The 15,850-nt window shown below is 42.7% G+C and overlaps 1 protein-coding gene across 2 annotated transcripts in view; it reads left to right on the forward strand.

Moving 5' to 3' along the window:
- DGKI (diacylglycerol kinase iota) overlaps positions 1-4,492 on the forward strand; it is a 224,958-nt gene extending 220,466 nt beyond the window's left edge. For both annotated transcript variants that reach the window (XM_086740487.1, XM_086741315.1), the window contains one exon: positions 876-4,492. In XM_086740487.1, the coding sequence (XP_086596613.1) occupies positions 876-992 (117 nt within the window). In that variant the 3' untranslated portion in view covers positions 993-4,492. The remainder of the gene's footprint in view (positions 1-875) is intronic.
- Positions 4,493-15,850: the final 11,358 nt, after the last annotated feature.

A 15,850-nucleotide genomic window follows, 5' to 3' on the forward strand; every position in this document is an offset into this window, starting at 1 on the left:
AACAAGGTCCAGAAGCTGCCCCTCTGATATTTCTGAACATAAGCATCCTATGGTCTGTAGCTGAGAGGTGGTTGGATCTCTGGGTTCCAGAATTAGAAGCACCTTTGCTGCAGCAAGACAATTAAAAACAATTCCTACCACATTAAGCTGTATGGGGTAGCCTATAAGGAAGAGAGAGGTCATCTCTTTTTCAGATGAGAGTACTTTTCATTGCAAAAGATTTCTACAAAATCTGAAATCCAGACTAGTTGCTTCTTACTTGTTAATCTTTATCCACCCAGAAATCCAAGGAGCAGGAGTGTTTTTGTGGAGATACAATAATGTGTTTCCAATGTTTTTTTCATAGTTTAGGATCAAGACTTACGGTCCAATTTAACAGTACTTGTAAGGTAGCTCAGATAACTGAGTAGCAAATTGATACACTGAAAAATGATTTGTACTTGACATAGAATGAGACATGCTGAATTCATCTCAAATGTTGGGCATCTCTCTCTGCACATCCTTAGCAAAGTGTGTAGTCTGTGAAGGGCACTTTTCAACTGTTTGCTGCAGTACTGTGTGTCATATTCATTCACATAGGGATTGTAGCCCTAGAATGAAAAATCAGTTCCTCCAGCATGTGAGCCCTTCTGTGTGATGTATCAAATAGCATGTCCTTGCAGAGTGGCATGATTTGTCCTAAACCACAAAAAAACTTTGAAAATCTTCAGAATCTAATGACTCTGATAGAAAAACTTAACACCAACTTGTACAACACAAATAAATTCTCCAAATTTGCTTCTGTCCTTCCTGTAGTAATTTCTCTGGGTCGTGCTTTCATCTGTTCTTCTAAATATGTTAGTACAAGACTTTCTCTGTATGTTTCTTTATTATAGGGTAAGACCCCTCGTGACAGGGCTCAGCAGGCTGGTGACCCAGATCTGGCCTCCTATCTGGAGAGTCGACAGAACTACCAAATGGTTTCCCATGAGGATCTGGAGACAGCAGTCTGATGTCTGAAAACATCGAAGAGTATCCTTGGAAATCGCAGGGCTGCACCTGAGGCACTTGGGCATCATGTGAGAAAGAAGCTGATGGAATCAACGTGTCTCCCACTCTCGTGGAAAATACCTGAGGACATGCCACCAGTTTCTAAGGGCTACTGAGTCTTGCCACGGAACGGTTAGGTTCCACAAGTTAGCCCATGATGGATGAGGCGGGACACTGAAAGGTCTGTGGAATCCACGGGCCATGGAAATTTACCTTTATTGCTTCCAGCAAGTAGCATGAACTTCTCTCATGTTCATCTGTACAACTTATTTGAAAAAAAAAAAAGAAGGAAAGAGAAAAGAGGGTGTGGGGAACCAAACTAACTGGGACATTGAAACACCCAACCACGCCCTCCTCCATCCCTCCAGTTTCCTGCATTTATTTTATTCTCCCATTCCTCTCACTTCTCATCAGTTAAGTAGTACCTGTTATCTCTGTGTTAAGTCTTGGCAAATGGTCAGGCAATAGCAAAAAATTTGAGGAGCTCTGGATGCCCTTAGGAAAAACCCAACATTTTTACCAGCTGCATTCCCTCCCTTGCCGTCCTCTCAGAAGCTGCATCCTCAGTGCTCAATCACCGGGGAGTTTTCTCGCTTTTGGAGAGGACTCGACCTATTTCCCTTGTTTCCCATTGTGTGGGCCACAGTCAGATTTACAGCAGTAGCAAAACCTAACCTCCTCATTGTTGGTGGATATATGGTTATGGTATCTTCATGAGACAGTCATTTGTATGGAAAGGACTTACATGGAATACACCATGTTGTATGGCAGAGCAGAATGTTAGCAGTAAGGTTTCTCACGCTGCCATTGCGTGCATAATGACCGATCTGCTTCTGCTCAGATTTCAGGCAGATTTTTTACTTTTGCGAAGATGAGTTTTACACTGGGGAGAGAGACCTGTGCAACATGGAGGAGGTTCCGATGGACTTACTTATGGACCTAGTCCACTTTGTGTTACGGCCAGAGGTAGGAAGGACACCTAGAACATCAGCGGTCAGCCTAGGCTTGCTGCCATCAACAAACCAATGAGTGCTGCCCTGGTTGCATTGGGAATAGGAAAACCTTCTTTAGCTGAACCTGTAAACTATCTGATTCCCCAAGGGAGCAAAATTTCAGAGAGAGGTGTCCCACTGGAGAAGGACAAGCGGCAGCTCTTTGCCTTGTTACCCGCTATAGGCTTGGAAACGTAAAGTTGCTTAGCCACTGTAAAGGCCAGCTGTGTCTTCTGTACTCGTCTGTTTGCTGTCTTACCTCAAAGATTATAACCACAAAAGAAGACGAAGCAAACATACATACACACAGGCATACACAAAATGGTCACCTTCAGGTTTTCACTCAGTACAGACTACTCAGCTGCTAGAAATAGCAGAGCTTCCATGTCCACTTTGTCTGACCAGTACCCATGAAGATGGTCACGGCCCACTTTTGGCATAATTCTTGCAATAGATTTTTGAATTTTGCTTTGTTGTTTGTTTTGAAAGATCCACTGGTGTCTGTTTTCACACCCCATGCTAGGTGTAGGCCTCTGGTAGATGGTGATCATCAAGATTTACATGCAGTTTGGAAATCATGAAAATAACTCAGGTCATTATTCAGATAAGTTTTTCTTCCTTGGTAGAAGTTGTGGAAATGAAATGAATGAGTTTTGGTTTGGGTTTTTTTTGGTTGTTTTTTTTTTTTTTGGTTGGTTGTTTTTTTTTTAAAACAAGAGTGATTGCTGTGGCAGAGAGGGAGGAGCTGAAAAATATATTATTTATTTTTCTCTGTTTCAAAAGTTCATTTGATATGAGCAAAATGTTTCTTTAGTATTTCTTCCTCTGGAAGGAAACTATATATATTTGTAATCTATAGATCAATGGCGACATGAAATGTATTTTGTCTTATTTTCTGTCTTTATCTCTTGTTTAAAAAATAAAATATGAAAGCCAAATTCCTTCCCTTGATGATCATCTAGGGGCTTGTAACGAAGGTCAGTATGTGTGTATATTAGAACAGAATTTGGCAACTGTTAAAAAAAATCAGAGTATAACTTTGGTGTATGCGAAATTTCCACAAGGAAGACCCTCATGCTGTGGTTTCATGGTAGGCCATAATTTCCCAGCTGTGAGAAAAGACATTGCTGTAATATTTCTACATATTTGATGAAAAATAAGAATTATATTAGTACCAGTTTTATCTTTTTGCTTTGTTTTACTGAAGTGAGAAATGGAGGAAGCTTCAATGACACCAGGGGTTGGGTTCTGTCCTGTGCTGAGGCCTGAGCAGAGGATGGTTAGTGAGCCTGTTGCAGGTCCTTGGTCCTTGTTGTCCCATGAAGCAGGTGGAGCAGTAACAGCTTGCCCTAATCACAGGTAGCTTCCAGAGGCCACGTGTGAGTTGTGATAAGGGCGCTGGGTCTGGTCCTTCTCTGTCCCCAGTCATCCTCCCCTCGGTGAGATATCCGTCGTGCCCAGGGGGTGGCCACAGCAGGGGCTGGCTCTGAAGCAGCTTGGCAGGATAGGCAGATTTCCAGAGCTGCTTTGTGCCATTCAGACTGCTCAAAGGAGCTTAGAGCACAGGAGAGAGTCTGGCTTGCCTTTTTCCCCGGCAGCTGGAGTACGATGCTGTGATCAGAGCAAGCCTGTCGTGCCTCTGGAAAGCTGCCCGTGCTGTGTGCTCAGTAGGAGGCAGTTACTGTAGGATGAAAATAAAACCCTAGCACTGGAGATAGGACAGGAGCTGGCTGCATGGAGTGCCTTTAATATTCAAAGTGTCCCAAAGCACTGCACACATAATGCACTAGATACTGGTGATGTATTGTATTTGTAGATAACAGAGCGTGTCTACTGTCTTCTGCAATGGCTCACACAGCCAGGAGTATCAGAAGTTGGTTCACTGAGGGAAGGAATTTGGGGCCAGGATGCTGCAGGATTATGTCTTACCCCTTGTCAAGTGCCATGGGATTCTCAATTTCGGACAGCCACCAGAAGCAGGCAGACTCTGCAGCAGTTAAAGGTGACACGTACGTATTGAATCTCTTGAGCACTTGGGGTCTAGCTTAGTACAGTATCATTGTGTCTGGTCCCAAATTTCACTGTGCAGCTGGGAATCCACTTAAATTACATGTAAAACATTTTGATTTACTAAAAGTGTCTGTTCTGTGGCTGTGTCTATTTATGTGTGTATATAACTATATATATGTATATTTATAAATATCAGTATGCATATATATAGACTCATACACATATGCACACACACATTTAGAACTGTGCCATTTGAATGACAAAGTACCTAGGGATGCTCAGCTACTGGGGTTGCTGGATTGACGAAATGTCATTTTCCATTTTAATTTGTTATTAAAGGGGACCCTTTTCAATAGAACTGAGAAGCTCCTGAATTGTTCCATTGTACTGGTTTTACTATCTCATTAAATGGAGGGAAAGAAAATATTTATAATGTTGATAAAATAAACTTACTTTTGTTATTTAATAGCATCAGTTACTCTTATTATTTCATGTTTCAATGCTAGAGATATCTTTATATGTTATCCAAGACATGACAATGTCATACATTTCTCACTAATTATAGCATCCCTCAGTATTGTGAGGTGTGAGGCTGAGTGATTCATGTAAGACAGGAGTTCAAGGCAACTTTTGCCCATTACAAAATGAGCCTCAGACTCCGGTGGCTCTTTCACCATTTCACGTGATGGCTTGTCTGTGTTAGTGTTTTCAGATGTCTGTAGATGTTTTTACTGACACCCTGTCACCCAGCAGCAGTAGAAATGCTCAGTCTCAACTCATGGTGCGGTAGCCTGGATTTGGACTACATGAGATGTCCCTTGCTACATGAGGACTGTCATATAGAAGCATCATAGACATAAAGAAAATAGAACAAAATTGATGTTTTGTTGCCATTGATCTTCCTAGTTGCATTTGCAGAGCTGGTGCTGTTGTGAATGAATAGATGGGACATGATTTTTCTGGTGTTATGGCCATGGGAGGTTTGTTTGAGTAGTATTTAATGTCCTCTTTTGCTCATTTTTGTCTTTGTCTTTGCTGTGACAGTGACACACATGGTAGTGAAAGTTACTAACACACCATCTCACCTAGAAGGTGGCTATTTTCCTTTCAGCCATCCCCGATGCCTCCTGTGGGGTATACTTATGTGTTCACCCTTCCAGTATATCAAAAGCATGTTGAGACGATCTGACTCTGGGCAAAAGCTATGAAATGGACAAGGTACATTGGTGGCCTTAAGCTTGCTGGGCGTTTAATGGCACTCAAGAAATGTATGGACATGCTGGGAATTTGGATGCCTTGAAAACACTCCAAGGACAACTCTGTCCTTGCACTCCATGTACTCTATGAATGAAACAGTTCCTCAGGCTGATCCATTTGAGGTCTGTTACTTTCTTTCCCCCACTTTTTGCTTCTTTTGTGCCAGACTAGCATCCATGGAGAAGTATTTCATAAGAATGATGTTTAAGCGTTGTATAAGAGCCCTTCTACCAAGTTGAAAGCAACAGTTCTATTGCCGTTATACCTATTTTTTCCATTCCTCAGGCATTATTTCCTCCCTTTATTTTCCTCACTGAATCTGAGCCAAAGCAACATTGGGTTATTTGCTTCCTAATTAATCTAAAGCATCAAGTGTGAGCGTCTTCAGTCATTTCATCAGTGCTGGAAATAGCTTATCATAAACTTGTGCCTTTCTGGATACCTGTGAAGCTACAGGACACAGTATTACAGGGTTCACTGTGGTACTTATCTTTTCATTTTGCTTTCTTAACAACAATGTAGGCAACTATTTTTCTTAGTAATGGACAGCTGCAGCTTTAAAATCCCATGAGCTGCCTGCCAAGATGTGTTGAATGCAACGGCGACTCAGTAATGTGCTAAAAGTGACTTGCTAGCGTATTGTTGAAGGCGAGAATTTTATGCCGAGTATGTGTCTTGAGCTTCAGTGCCTGAAGTCCTTTTGGAAGCGCAGGATGCAGCTCATGGCTGCACTGTGGGAGCACCTCACCTAGCCCTGCACCCAGCTCTTGGAGCAACCAGAATATATGGAGGGATCAGGATGTCTCAGCCTTTGCTGAGGAGTTTCCAGTACCTGACAGACTGCAGCAACTCAGCACTTGGCTTGGGCTGCCCAAAAGTAGGCCAAATACTTGGATAATTTCTCACTTCTGTTTAAAAGCTGGCTTGCGAGGGATGGACTACCCAGCAGTCAAAGCAGTGACCATGGTTAAGTGTACTCCAAGTTGTGCCATGGCACCACGCTTCTTCAGACTCCCTACCTGAGATCCTCTGTAGCTACCAGAGCTCAGGGGCCTCCCTGTCCTTCCCCAGCGTGTTTCCAGCACCACTGTCCATGGTGATGCCCACAGAGTGGCATTCTCTCATTGCCTGTACATGTGCGCTGGAGCAACACCCCCTGCCTTGGCCAAGGGATTTCCTGGCCACGTATGGTGCCGCTCCTGCAAAAGGGGAAAATTTCCTCCCTCAGGTCTTGATCACACCAGTAAATTCATTACATTTGACTTCAGTGATTAGGCAGGCTTAGAGCTGAATAACCTTACTGTATTCAGCCATCAGAGTGCATCTTGTCTCCTGCCTTATTTATAAGGTGCCACATTCCAGTCTCAGCTGCAGTTTCTTGTTTCTCAGACTGCCTTTTTTTTTTCTTAAAAAAAAAAGACAATCTATTCTATGCAGTACACATGTATCTAGTTACCCAGGGAGCAGGGAAGAAAGGCAGCTCATTTTAAAAACAACATTCTGATGTAGTACGTGATGACTTCTAGAGTCTAAGCAGGGAGATGCCTTACAACAAAAGGAATTGTTTCAATGCAAACACATCTATAATTCAGGAAACAATTTTATGCTTAGCCCTTTAAAAGCAGTCAGCTTATGCTCCTGGATCCTCCTGTGTGGAGATTTTTGAAATCTAAGACGGCAGTGATTCTCTTGACACACACATACAAGAAGGTGAATATCTGAGAAAGCGAAAGACACACTTTTGTCAGAAATTTGCTTCTATTATTTTGCCCTTATCCACTAGAAACAGTACCTTGACTTGGGAATGCTATTTCAGAGTTCACCCATATGTTAACAGCTCCAGCATTCATATACAAAGTATGTAGAAGCTGTAGCATTTTGACATGCAAGAAATAAGCACTACTTCTTTTAGCAATATAGCACTACACATGTAATTGCTTCATCTAGAGCCAGCCTCCTTTTGCTGGCGAAGTGTAACACCTGGCTCTTCAATTAGTCCCTGTCTAGGAGGCTGCTTGATGTGTAACCCCCAAGCAGTGAAGTGTGCGCCATGGCAAGCCTGTGCTCCTTTATGACAAGTGCTACAGCAATTATCTAACTACTAATGCATGAACCACAGTAGCAATCCATTTCTTAGTGTTACACTTTATTTCAATGAGAAAAATCGCCTTTCGGTTCCAATTGACTTAATGACCTTCAGTTGTCACTTTTTTCCTCAGCCTGTGGTCAAGCAGAGGGAGAAGGTAGTCCCTGTTCCTACGTGTATTCAGGACTCCAGGTCCTGTCCAGGAACTGCAGGATCTAATTAGTTTTGTAGGTATGGAGATGCTCGAGAAGCTCTTGAGCTTGATGCAGCAGACATGAGTGATTTCTACTTGGATAATTAGGCTTCAATACATAGTCCCACTTTTCTAGGACGTTTTTCCCTTTATGACATTCATACAAAAAATATGAAAGAAGATAAAATTAGAAAAGCAAAGTTAAGCTGGCCCCTGGGAATGGAGATCCTGCAGAATGGTTTCCATAAACATTGCTATTTTCTGGGTAGGGAGTTGCAATGCTAGCTATTGAATATCACTGTAATGAGTAATTATGTACCATGATTAGATGTATCTACTTTTAATAAAGTGAGATGGGTGCCTTTCTTCTCCAAGCTCACTGCTCCCAATATTTATGTCATCCATCTGCAGGGGCCATCCCATTTCTGCACCTGTGGGGATCACCACACAGGCTGTTGGGACATATCCTTCTCTTTGCAAACCGTGAGGCTCCAAGAAGTGAGATAAAAGCCCTAAATCCCGCAATGCCACCTCTTCCTGCTCCTTAGCCACACGGGAAGTTTTCATTTCAAATCAATGGAAACAATGCCACATTTAAAGCAATGATTGCTATAGGCCACAAAGTGAATAGCTGTCTTTCCTCTCCTATCCCCTGCTTCAGCCCTTTACCCAGGACCAGGTTTCTTTTCTTGACTAGAATGGGAAAACTGTTGTTGATCTACCTATTTTAACAGGAGATGGATACAGTTGTGAGTTGTTTTCTCCGATGGTCTTGTAACTATTGTAATAATGTCCTTACCTCCATGGGATGTTAGAACAGTACATTCATATCAAAGCTAAGAAAAGAGTGAGCTTGCTGGCAGCTAATGGCAGGAAGGAAATGGAACATAATTTTATTTAAGTTTTATTTTAAATAATCTTCAATCCTCTTTGCTTTTCCTTCCTTTTTTTTTTTCCTCTGTCCTTTTCAGACCTTCCTTACTGAAGTCTTTGATCACTTCTTCTTTCCTTAGCTCATGCTACCTTCTTTTTGACTGGAAAGGTGAAAATTCTTGCCTCTGGGACACATGTGCTTGATCAGTCATAGAGGGCTGGGTCTCCTCTGACCACGCCCAGACATGGGTAGAGAATGTTGAAATTCTGCTGTACTAGGGCTGAGTTGGACCTGCAGCACTAAAGGCACCTCTGAAGGTAGCTGTAACATCTCAGGATTAAATAGATGGACAGCGTTGATGGATTTGGCTATTTCACACCTGAGGGGTTGAATTTGACCTTTTCAGACTTAGTTTTAGTATCAATAGGGAAAAAAAAAATCTACTCTCACATTCCTTTGCTTTATGCTTTTTCCATTAAACAATCTTTGCCTGGGCAAATGTGATTTTGTTGCTTGTAAGAAGTGTCAGCTGCTTCCAACTGGTGAGTGAGTGTGCTGGTCTCTTGCACAAAATGTCCGGCCCTGCTAACTGTCAGATTTTCTGCTCAGCATGTACCTCAGAAAAATCACAGGGAAATGGCAGAGGCTTATCGGGTTTTTTTTTTTTGTTCCGTTTACATCACTGCAGAGTGATTCTCTTCCATCTGCATCCTTTGATCACGCAACAGCTTTGAGAGAAAATAAAATAAGTGGCTGAGCCTTCAAAGCACTAAGCAGCTCTTGGGAGCTTTGTCTCTCTCCAGCTTACTGCTGCACCTCACAGATCTGGGGAAAGGGAAAGATGCCGTACGTGCAGAAAGATCCAACTATTGCCTTACTGGCAAAAGTAACGTCTCTTTGGAGGCTACCTAGTCCAGACACTCCACCATGTGCCAGGCGGAGTGTCAAAGACATGCAGACATCAGGGAGCTGCCTTCCTCTCTTAAGGGCTCTTCCAAGCTCTTTTTGCTTCTCCTCCTCGTGCTGGGTCAGGGGGCAGCCCCAGGGTGGGGATTCCTGCCTGTTCCCTCTCAGAGCAGCAGCAGTAGGGCTACCCTTTGTAATGGGTGCCATCTAGCTGTCCTCACACCATGTGTTGCCTATGCTCTATGTCCTGTAACGCTATTGGAAAATAGAGTTACAGGAGGGTTACAATCCCTTTCCAAAAGGACTTGGGAGCTGCCAGCCTTGGCTGCTGGCCTGTCAGGGTGCAGCGCACAGGGGAGGGGAACGTGGAATATGACTGCCAGTGTTTCTATAAATCTCTGCAAGGTGAAACGTGCTTTCACAGTGTGAAGTGAAGGTTATTTTTCTTCTACCCTTATTATTTTGAGCTGTAAACCCCATGCCAGTCACTTTGGATGCAGCCAGCTTTTTGGAAGCGGGAGGCTTTGGAAAGATTTTGGAAAGCCTAGCCAATGATATAGCTGAGGACTCGTGTTCTGCATCTCCCACACAAACCTTCTGGCAGTCCGTGGAGGTTTCAGTGTCCTCTCTGAGTCAGTGAGCAGAACTCTTCGATACAAACTACGGGCCTGCCTTTGTGCCACTGTTACCGCTACTTTGCTTCTGCACAGCTTTTAGAATGGCCACGGCTTTGCAGCCTTGCACTGGGAAAAACCAGGATGCATGGTAGGGAAACACGGTTCTCCTACGGACACAAATACTCATCAAGCTGCAAGTGTGTTCTAATGAAAAATGCAATGTACGTAAGAACTGAACCTGGTTTATGAGACTGTCACTGCTAGCTCAGTAGGGATTTATTCTGAGCAAGAAGTCACCCATTGTTTTATTGCAAAACATAAAGGTTATGCAAGAAATTATTATTGTTTAATGATATGCTTCTGTCTTTTCACAGTTTACAAGTCTAACTGTGCATTACATGGTTGTGTCACAGAATAGGGAAAGCACTTGCTGTGTGTTATAATTCATCAGCCTGTCTCTCTGGTGGTACTGTGGTCAAAGGGATAGAGCAGAAGGCTGCAGATCAAGGGGTTGAGGGTTTTTTTCCTGACACTGTCATTGAGTCAGTTTGGGTAAGTCACTCAACCTTCCTGTGCCTCAGTTTCCTCATCTGTAGAATGAGGATAATGTCACCTCCCCGTACACACACAGGTAAGGTGCTTTATGTTGAGAGGCTGTATATTAACTATTTATGAGGGGTTTTTTTTGTCATGCTTTGTAATGTTGCTCTCATATAGTATTCTGCTTCTTTTGGAACCATTTTTTGAAGTATGGTGGGAGTAGCCCTGTCCCATGCTTTTAAGTTTAGCCGGCTTAAATTGAGACAGTGAAGAGTGCTGGAGGACAAGTTTCTAATGAGCTAGTTTGCACTTCTCATGCTTGATTTCTGTGTTTGAGCTGTCTTGTATTAAAAATTTTAACTCAGGTGATGTTTCCAGTCAATAAAAGCATTCAGGTGGTTGTCCTCCCTCCAGAGAATAATATTTTGCTGAATTTCAGAGCAGTTGTGTTCCATTATATTGAGTTCGTAGAGCACAGTGTGTTTCATTTGGGAGAGCCTGTCTCAGAAATACCTCTTTCTCTCACCTCTATCCTGTCATTGAGGTATCACAGGATCTTTTCCAACAACCCAGAAATCACCACTTGAGCTTGTTGATGCAAAAGGTTTCTGGGGAATGAAGGCAAACATCTGAGCAAGCAGACTCTCTGGCCTTCACACTAGTATCTCCTCTGGCCACTTGGCAAATGAGAGATGAAAACTGATAAAGAATGAGGACAACAGTGAGCGAAGAGTTAGGGAACTGGAGGTGTCTTCTGAAAAAAGGAACACAGCTAAGAGGGAGTTGTCAGATGGGATGGTGATGAACAGGCTCATGATGGAAAGGCTGAGTTTCCATCAGGAGTGGATATGAACTTGCAGTTTCCTGGAGATGATGGAGGAAGGATAAAAGACAGATCCTGATCTCCTCTGCACTGAATTCACTCCAGGTGAACTAAAGTTTGACAGAGGTCAGAATCTGGACCACTCCATCATGTGTTTAGCCCCCTTAGCAGAGCAGTAAAACTAAATAACAAATGCATGTATTCAGCCAACATTTCATGGGCATCCAGAGTTCCAGTATTTGTACATATCCTATTATTTGAACCCACATCTGTTCCAGGAGTTGTAATAACATCACAAAGGGCTCTTTTATGCTGCCTGACCCCGTGCATAATGCCCCGGAGCTGTGCATCATGAGGCTGCCAGCTGGCAAAAGGAATCCGAGGCATGCAGCAGCACCCATGAAATGAAGCTATATGTTTAACAGAGAATCAAGATCCAGGTAATCAGCAGTGAGGGGGGATACGGGAAGGGGGAGGGATTTTTTTTTTTGTAACAAAATGAGAAAGTATTTTCTTCCCTGATTTTCTTGCATTTCCTCTTTATACAAAGTGTCTTGATCACTGTCTTGCTAAACAAGGAGGTTTTGAACTGGGGGAAGGAGGAAATCTGTATACAGTGAAAGAGCTGGTTACTGTTCCTTTTGGACACTTTTTCTGTATTGTGACTTGTGTGGAAATGTACAGAATAAAAGTGAAGAAGCACATGCCTTGGCTGGGCTGAGTTTCCTTGTCTTATTTGCCAGTGGAGCTAGGTTGCTCTTTCTGGCAGAGGGATAAGACTGGTCTCACCTAAAAGCTGTGGAGAATTAGGGGGAAGCTGAGGAAAGGGATGCAAGGGTCAAAATTCTGTGTGTGTGGTAGGGCAGGGAGTGGACGGGAAGGGAGCGTTAGGCCTTTGGATAAGCCAAATTTAAGCTCACAGTAACAAAAAAAGGTTAATGATAGCCTTAATATTTCCCGGGAAATCTTCTTGGTCCCTCCATAAACTCAGATTGTCAGCACAGCATTCGTTGTGTGCGGGAGAGATCTAGGAGAGATTAGCAGGACTGTAACGTAGGCACATAGGTCACCTCAGGGTTTCAGCTATGCATCTCAGGAGCTTTTCTCCAGCATGCTCTCTGATTCACTCCCTAATTTGGCTTAGATTCTCAGTTTAATGCTGTTTTAGACTAATGCATGAGCATATAATGGCTCTGTTTGTTTCTGCCCAGCTGTGGGTGGCTGAAGAAATTTCTGTCATGTCCATTGCTGGCTTTCTTGCCTTCAGCAGCTGCCCTCCCTGCCCCGCTCAGGAGCTTCTGCCCTGTTTCTGATACCAGGTTTTTGTGGCCTCTCTCCCGTGCAAGTTGATATTTCCTAACAGTCCCCTTGCCTCTGCTCTCTCATCCTGAAACTGTATTTCTGTATCGTTTTGTGATGTTTCCTTTGCCCTGTCTCTCTGGGACAGGGCCTGCCGCAAAACCACCTCCCTCGCACATGGTTCTGACTCCCCCCTCCAGTCCAAGCCTTTTGATGCTTACCGCTGCTGCCAGCAGCCAGCTGTGTGCTTGTCTCTTTTAAACGATATCTTAAGCCCCCTTTTCCTGCTGTCTCAGACAGCCTAGGCATATTATTATTAATAATAATAGTGCTAAAAAGGCTAACTGTTCTGCCTGTGCAGGACTGGCCAGAGCTGGATGAGGATGCAGTCCAGTTGTGAGTTACACCAGGCCTTTCTGCACAGCGAGAAAGGACAATCAAGAGTAGCTTTGATGTTCATAAGCACTGGGGTACAAAGCACTAACTTCCCTGGGGTCCTTCGCAGTAGCAAGCTGCACCAAATGGCCGCCAGCTGCTCTCTGGGAATGTCCGTGGAGAAGAGATGCTTTTTGATGTGCTCAGAGCTGCCCTCGCAGCAACATCTAGAGGTGTCCCACCACCTGCAGGCAGGGCTGCTTAGTGCTGCGTTTTAAAAATTTGGAAGTACAGCTTTACATCCTACTGGTTTTGCACCCCAAATTCTTGAACGTGTATGGCGTGGCATGTGTATGTATCTCTGAAGAGAGTCCAACTGTTGCTTGGCTCATCCATCATAATCTGCCCTTGTTTCTCAGCATTTCAGCTGTGTTATCTGCTTCAGGCTGATTTCTAGCCAACTTACCCTACAAAAATCTTTCATGAAGTTGGTGAAATTAATGTGTGTGTGTGTGTGTATATATATATATAAACACACACACATATATATATAAAAATACCCTTCTCATGGGCTAATACACTTTCTTAAGTGGGGAACTCCCTTCTCCATACAACCTTTGTTTACATACGAAATGCAACAACTTTCAACTGTTTCTTTACAAAGCTAAGCCTTTCATAGTAGGAATTTAACTACAATGAAAAAAAGGCCATTCTTACGAGAAAAAAAAAAATGAATTCTGACAGAAATAATTTGCTTTGAAAAAAACCCACCGAAACGCCTGCAATTTCACTGCAGCCAAGTGACTTCAGTATTTCCCTGTAGTTAATACGTGGTTCACAAGGGATCTTTAAAACTAGGTAGTGATGCTTGTAAGAGATGTTGCCAAGGTTATTAAGTTTAAAAATAGGTAAATATTGGAAGTGGTCCCATAAATTCAAGGTGTTGTGTCTCATATTTTCACATTCAAGGGTTGATATTAATACATGAGTATTATATTTGCAGGCATATAAGTTCACAGCAGGCATACCATAGGACAAGGAAACCTTCAGAGCTGCTCTCTCTCTTCACCTACCCCATTTGTCCATAATCTTAAGTGGCACTAGGGATGTGTGTGTCTGCGTGTGTGTTTGTCAGGAACTGTTTTTAAGAATGTCTAGTTAAAATGAGTGTGCCAGCTCCATGGATCCTGCTGCTCTCATTCGGCAAGGCAAGCAATCCCACAGGTAAGAAGGTGAGCTGTGAATCCCAAGACCCAGAAAAATAAAGATTTTGTGTCCCATGGATGCGAAATGGGAGTTACCTGCTGGGACTTAAAGTCAGATGAACAATCTGTAGTGTGATAGGAAGCCAGGTGAAGCACTGCCTGGTTAATATCTGTAATCAATTTGCTATCCAATCACCGTCAGAAGAACTTTTGACTGCAGTCTAGTCTGTTCTACATTTGCCATCAAAGCACTTAATGGCTTGGCAAGAAACTGCACGGGATAATTCCCTCTCAATCGAGAGGTTTTGGCTTTGGGATGCAGCATTCTGCAGAAGTTAGAGGAAGGCAGGAGGCTTCTCACCAAAGGGTGGGTGTTGGTTGGTTCAAATGGATGTTTTGGACAAAAGGCGGAGGGCACATAGCAGTTGGAGCGGTTTTTGTTGTTGCTGTTTGTTTCGGTTTTTTAAGGGTGCCAGGAGAATGGAGAAGAGATTTTAAAATGAAATAGTAAGATTTAAAAGGTAGCTCTGAACGGTATATTAGATCCTGAAGCCTCATTCAGCCTGAACCACCATGAGTCAAAAAATGTTGTTATGTGATTCAGACTAGTGTGTGGTGTCTAGAATTTGGGGGTTTGTTGCTGACATAATTAGCCAGCAGGCTGAGGATTGTGTCTGCTAGAAATAGGGTGTTATTACCTGCCTGCTTCTGTTAATGCATGTACATACCTCATAAACTTATTTGCTGACAGAACTGATGATATTCTAAAAAGCTCTGGTCTTTCTCATTCCATTTATGAATACATATTTAGCTCCAGGAGTATCTGCATTTTGCTAATGGGTCTCAGTATCATCCCTGAAGTAGGTAATATTGGGATGCAAGGCACCATATAAATTTAAGAGGTTGTTATTCTGGCTATTCATTCTTTTTCCCTGTTTCTCCCTTCTGCCCTTTACCAAATGTAAGACGGAAGAGCAGATATAATCAATTGTGTCCAAGATGATTGCAGAATAAGGAGGTCACTGGGTAACTAACAGTTTCTCAGTGCAACACAGCTATTAAAAGTTCGCCATAGTCTTTTCAGTCACTTAAGCTTTTCCATTTTGATTTTCAGTTATGTGCCACCTAATGTTGCAGTGAGGGCCTTAAATCGGATATATATTCACAGATGTGACCAGAATTAATATTATGGTAAACCAATGGACAGCTTGTAAGTTGAAGCTGGTAGACTGAAGACTCTGCAGATCATTTGGGACTTTTCCCCCTTTAATAACCGCGATCAGACCTGTAGCCAGAAGTTAAGCATCTGTGTGCATATGTGGGGGAAAGAGAATAAGGGATAATTAGGATTAGAATTTGGAATATTAATACTCTCCAACCTTCTCATGCTTAAGATTTATTTTTTTAAAGCTTCTATAATTTTCTATATTCTGATTTTGAAAAACCAGCAATATAGTATCTGGATTATCCTTTTTTTTTAATAATTAGCATACAGTGATATTAATCTTTCCAGAATATAGATTCACAGGTCCTTTTAAATTACAGTCTTTTTCAGTGCCTCAACTCAGTCATCCAAAAAAAAGACATCTGTAAAAATTACTATATGTGTCTGAAGGCCTTGGATCCAAGCACTCGGGAGTGGTA

Source organism: Chlamydotis macqueenii, chromosome 1 (genome assembly GCF_036417535.1).
Source record: "Chlamydotis macqueenii isolate bChlMac1 chromosome 1, bChlMac1.mat, whole genome shotgun sequence".
NCBI classification, from domain to species: Eukaryota; Metazoa; Chordata; class Aves; order Otidiformes; family Otididae; genus Chlamydotis; species Chlamydotis macqueenii.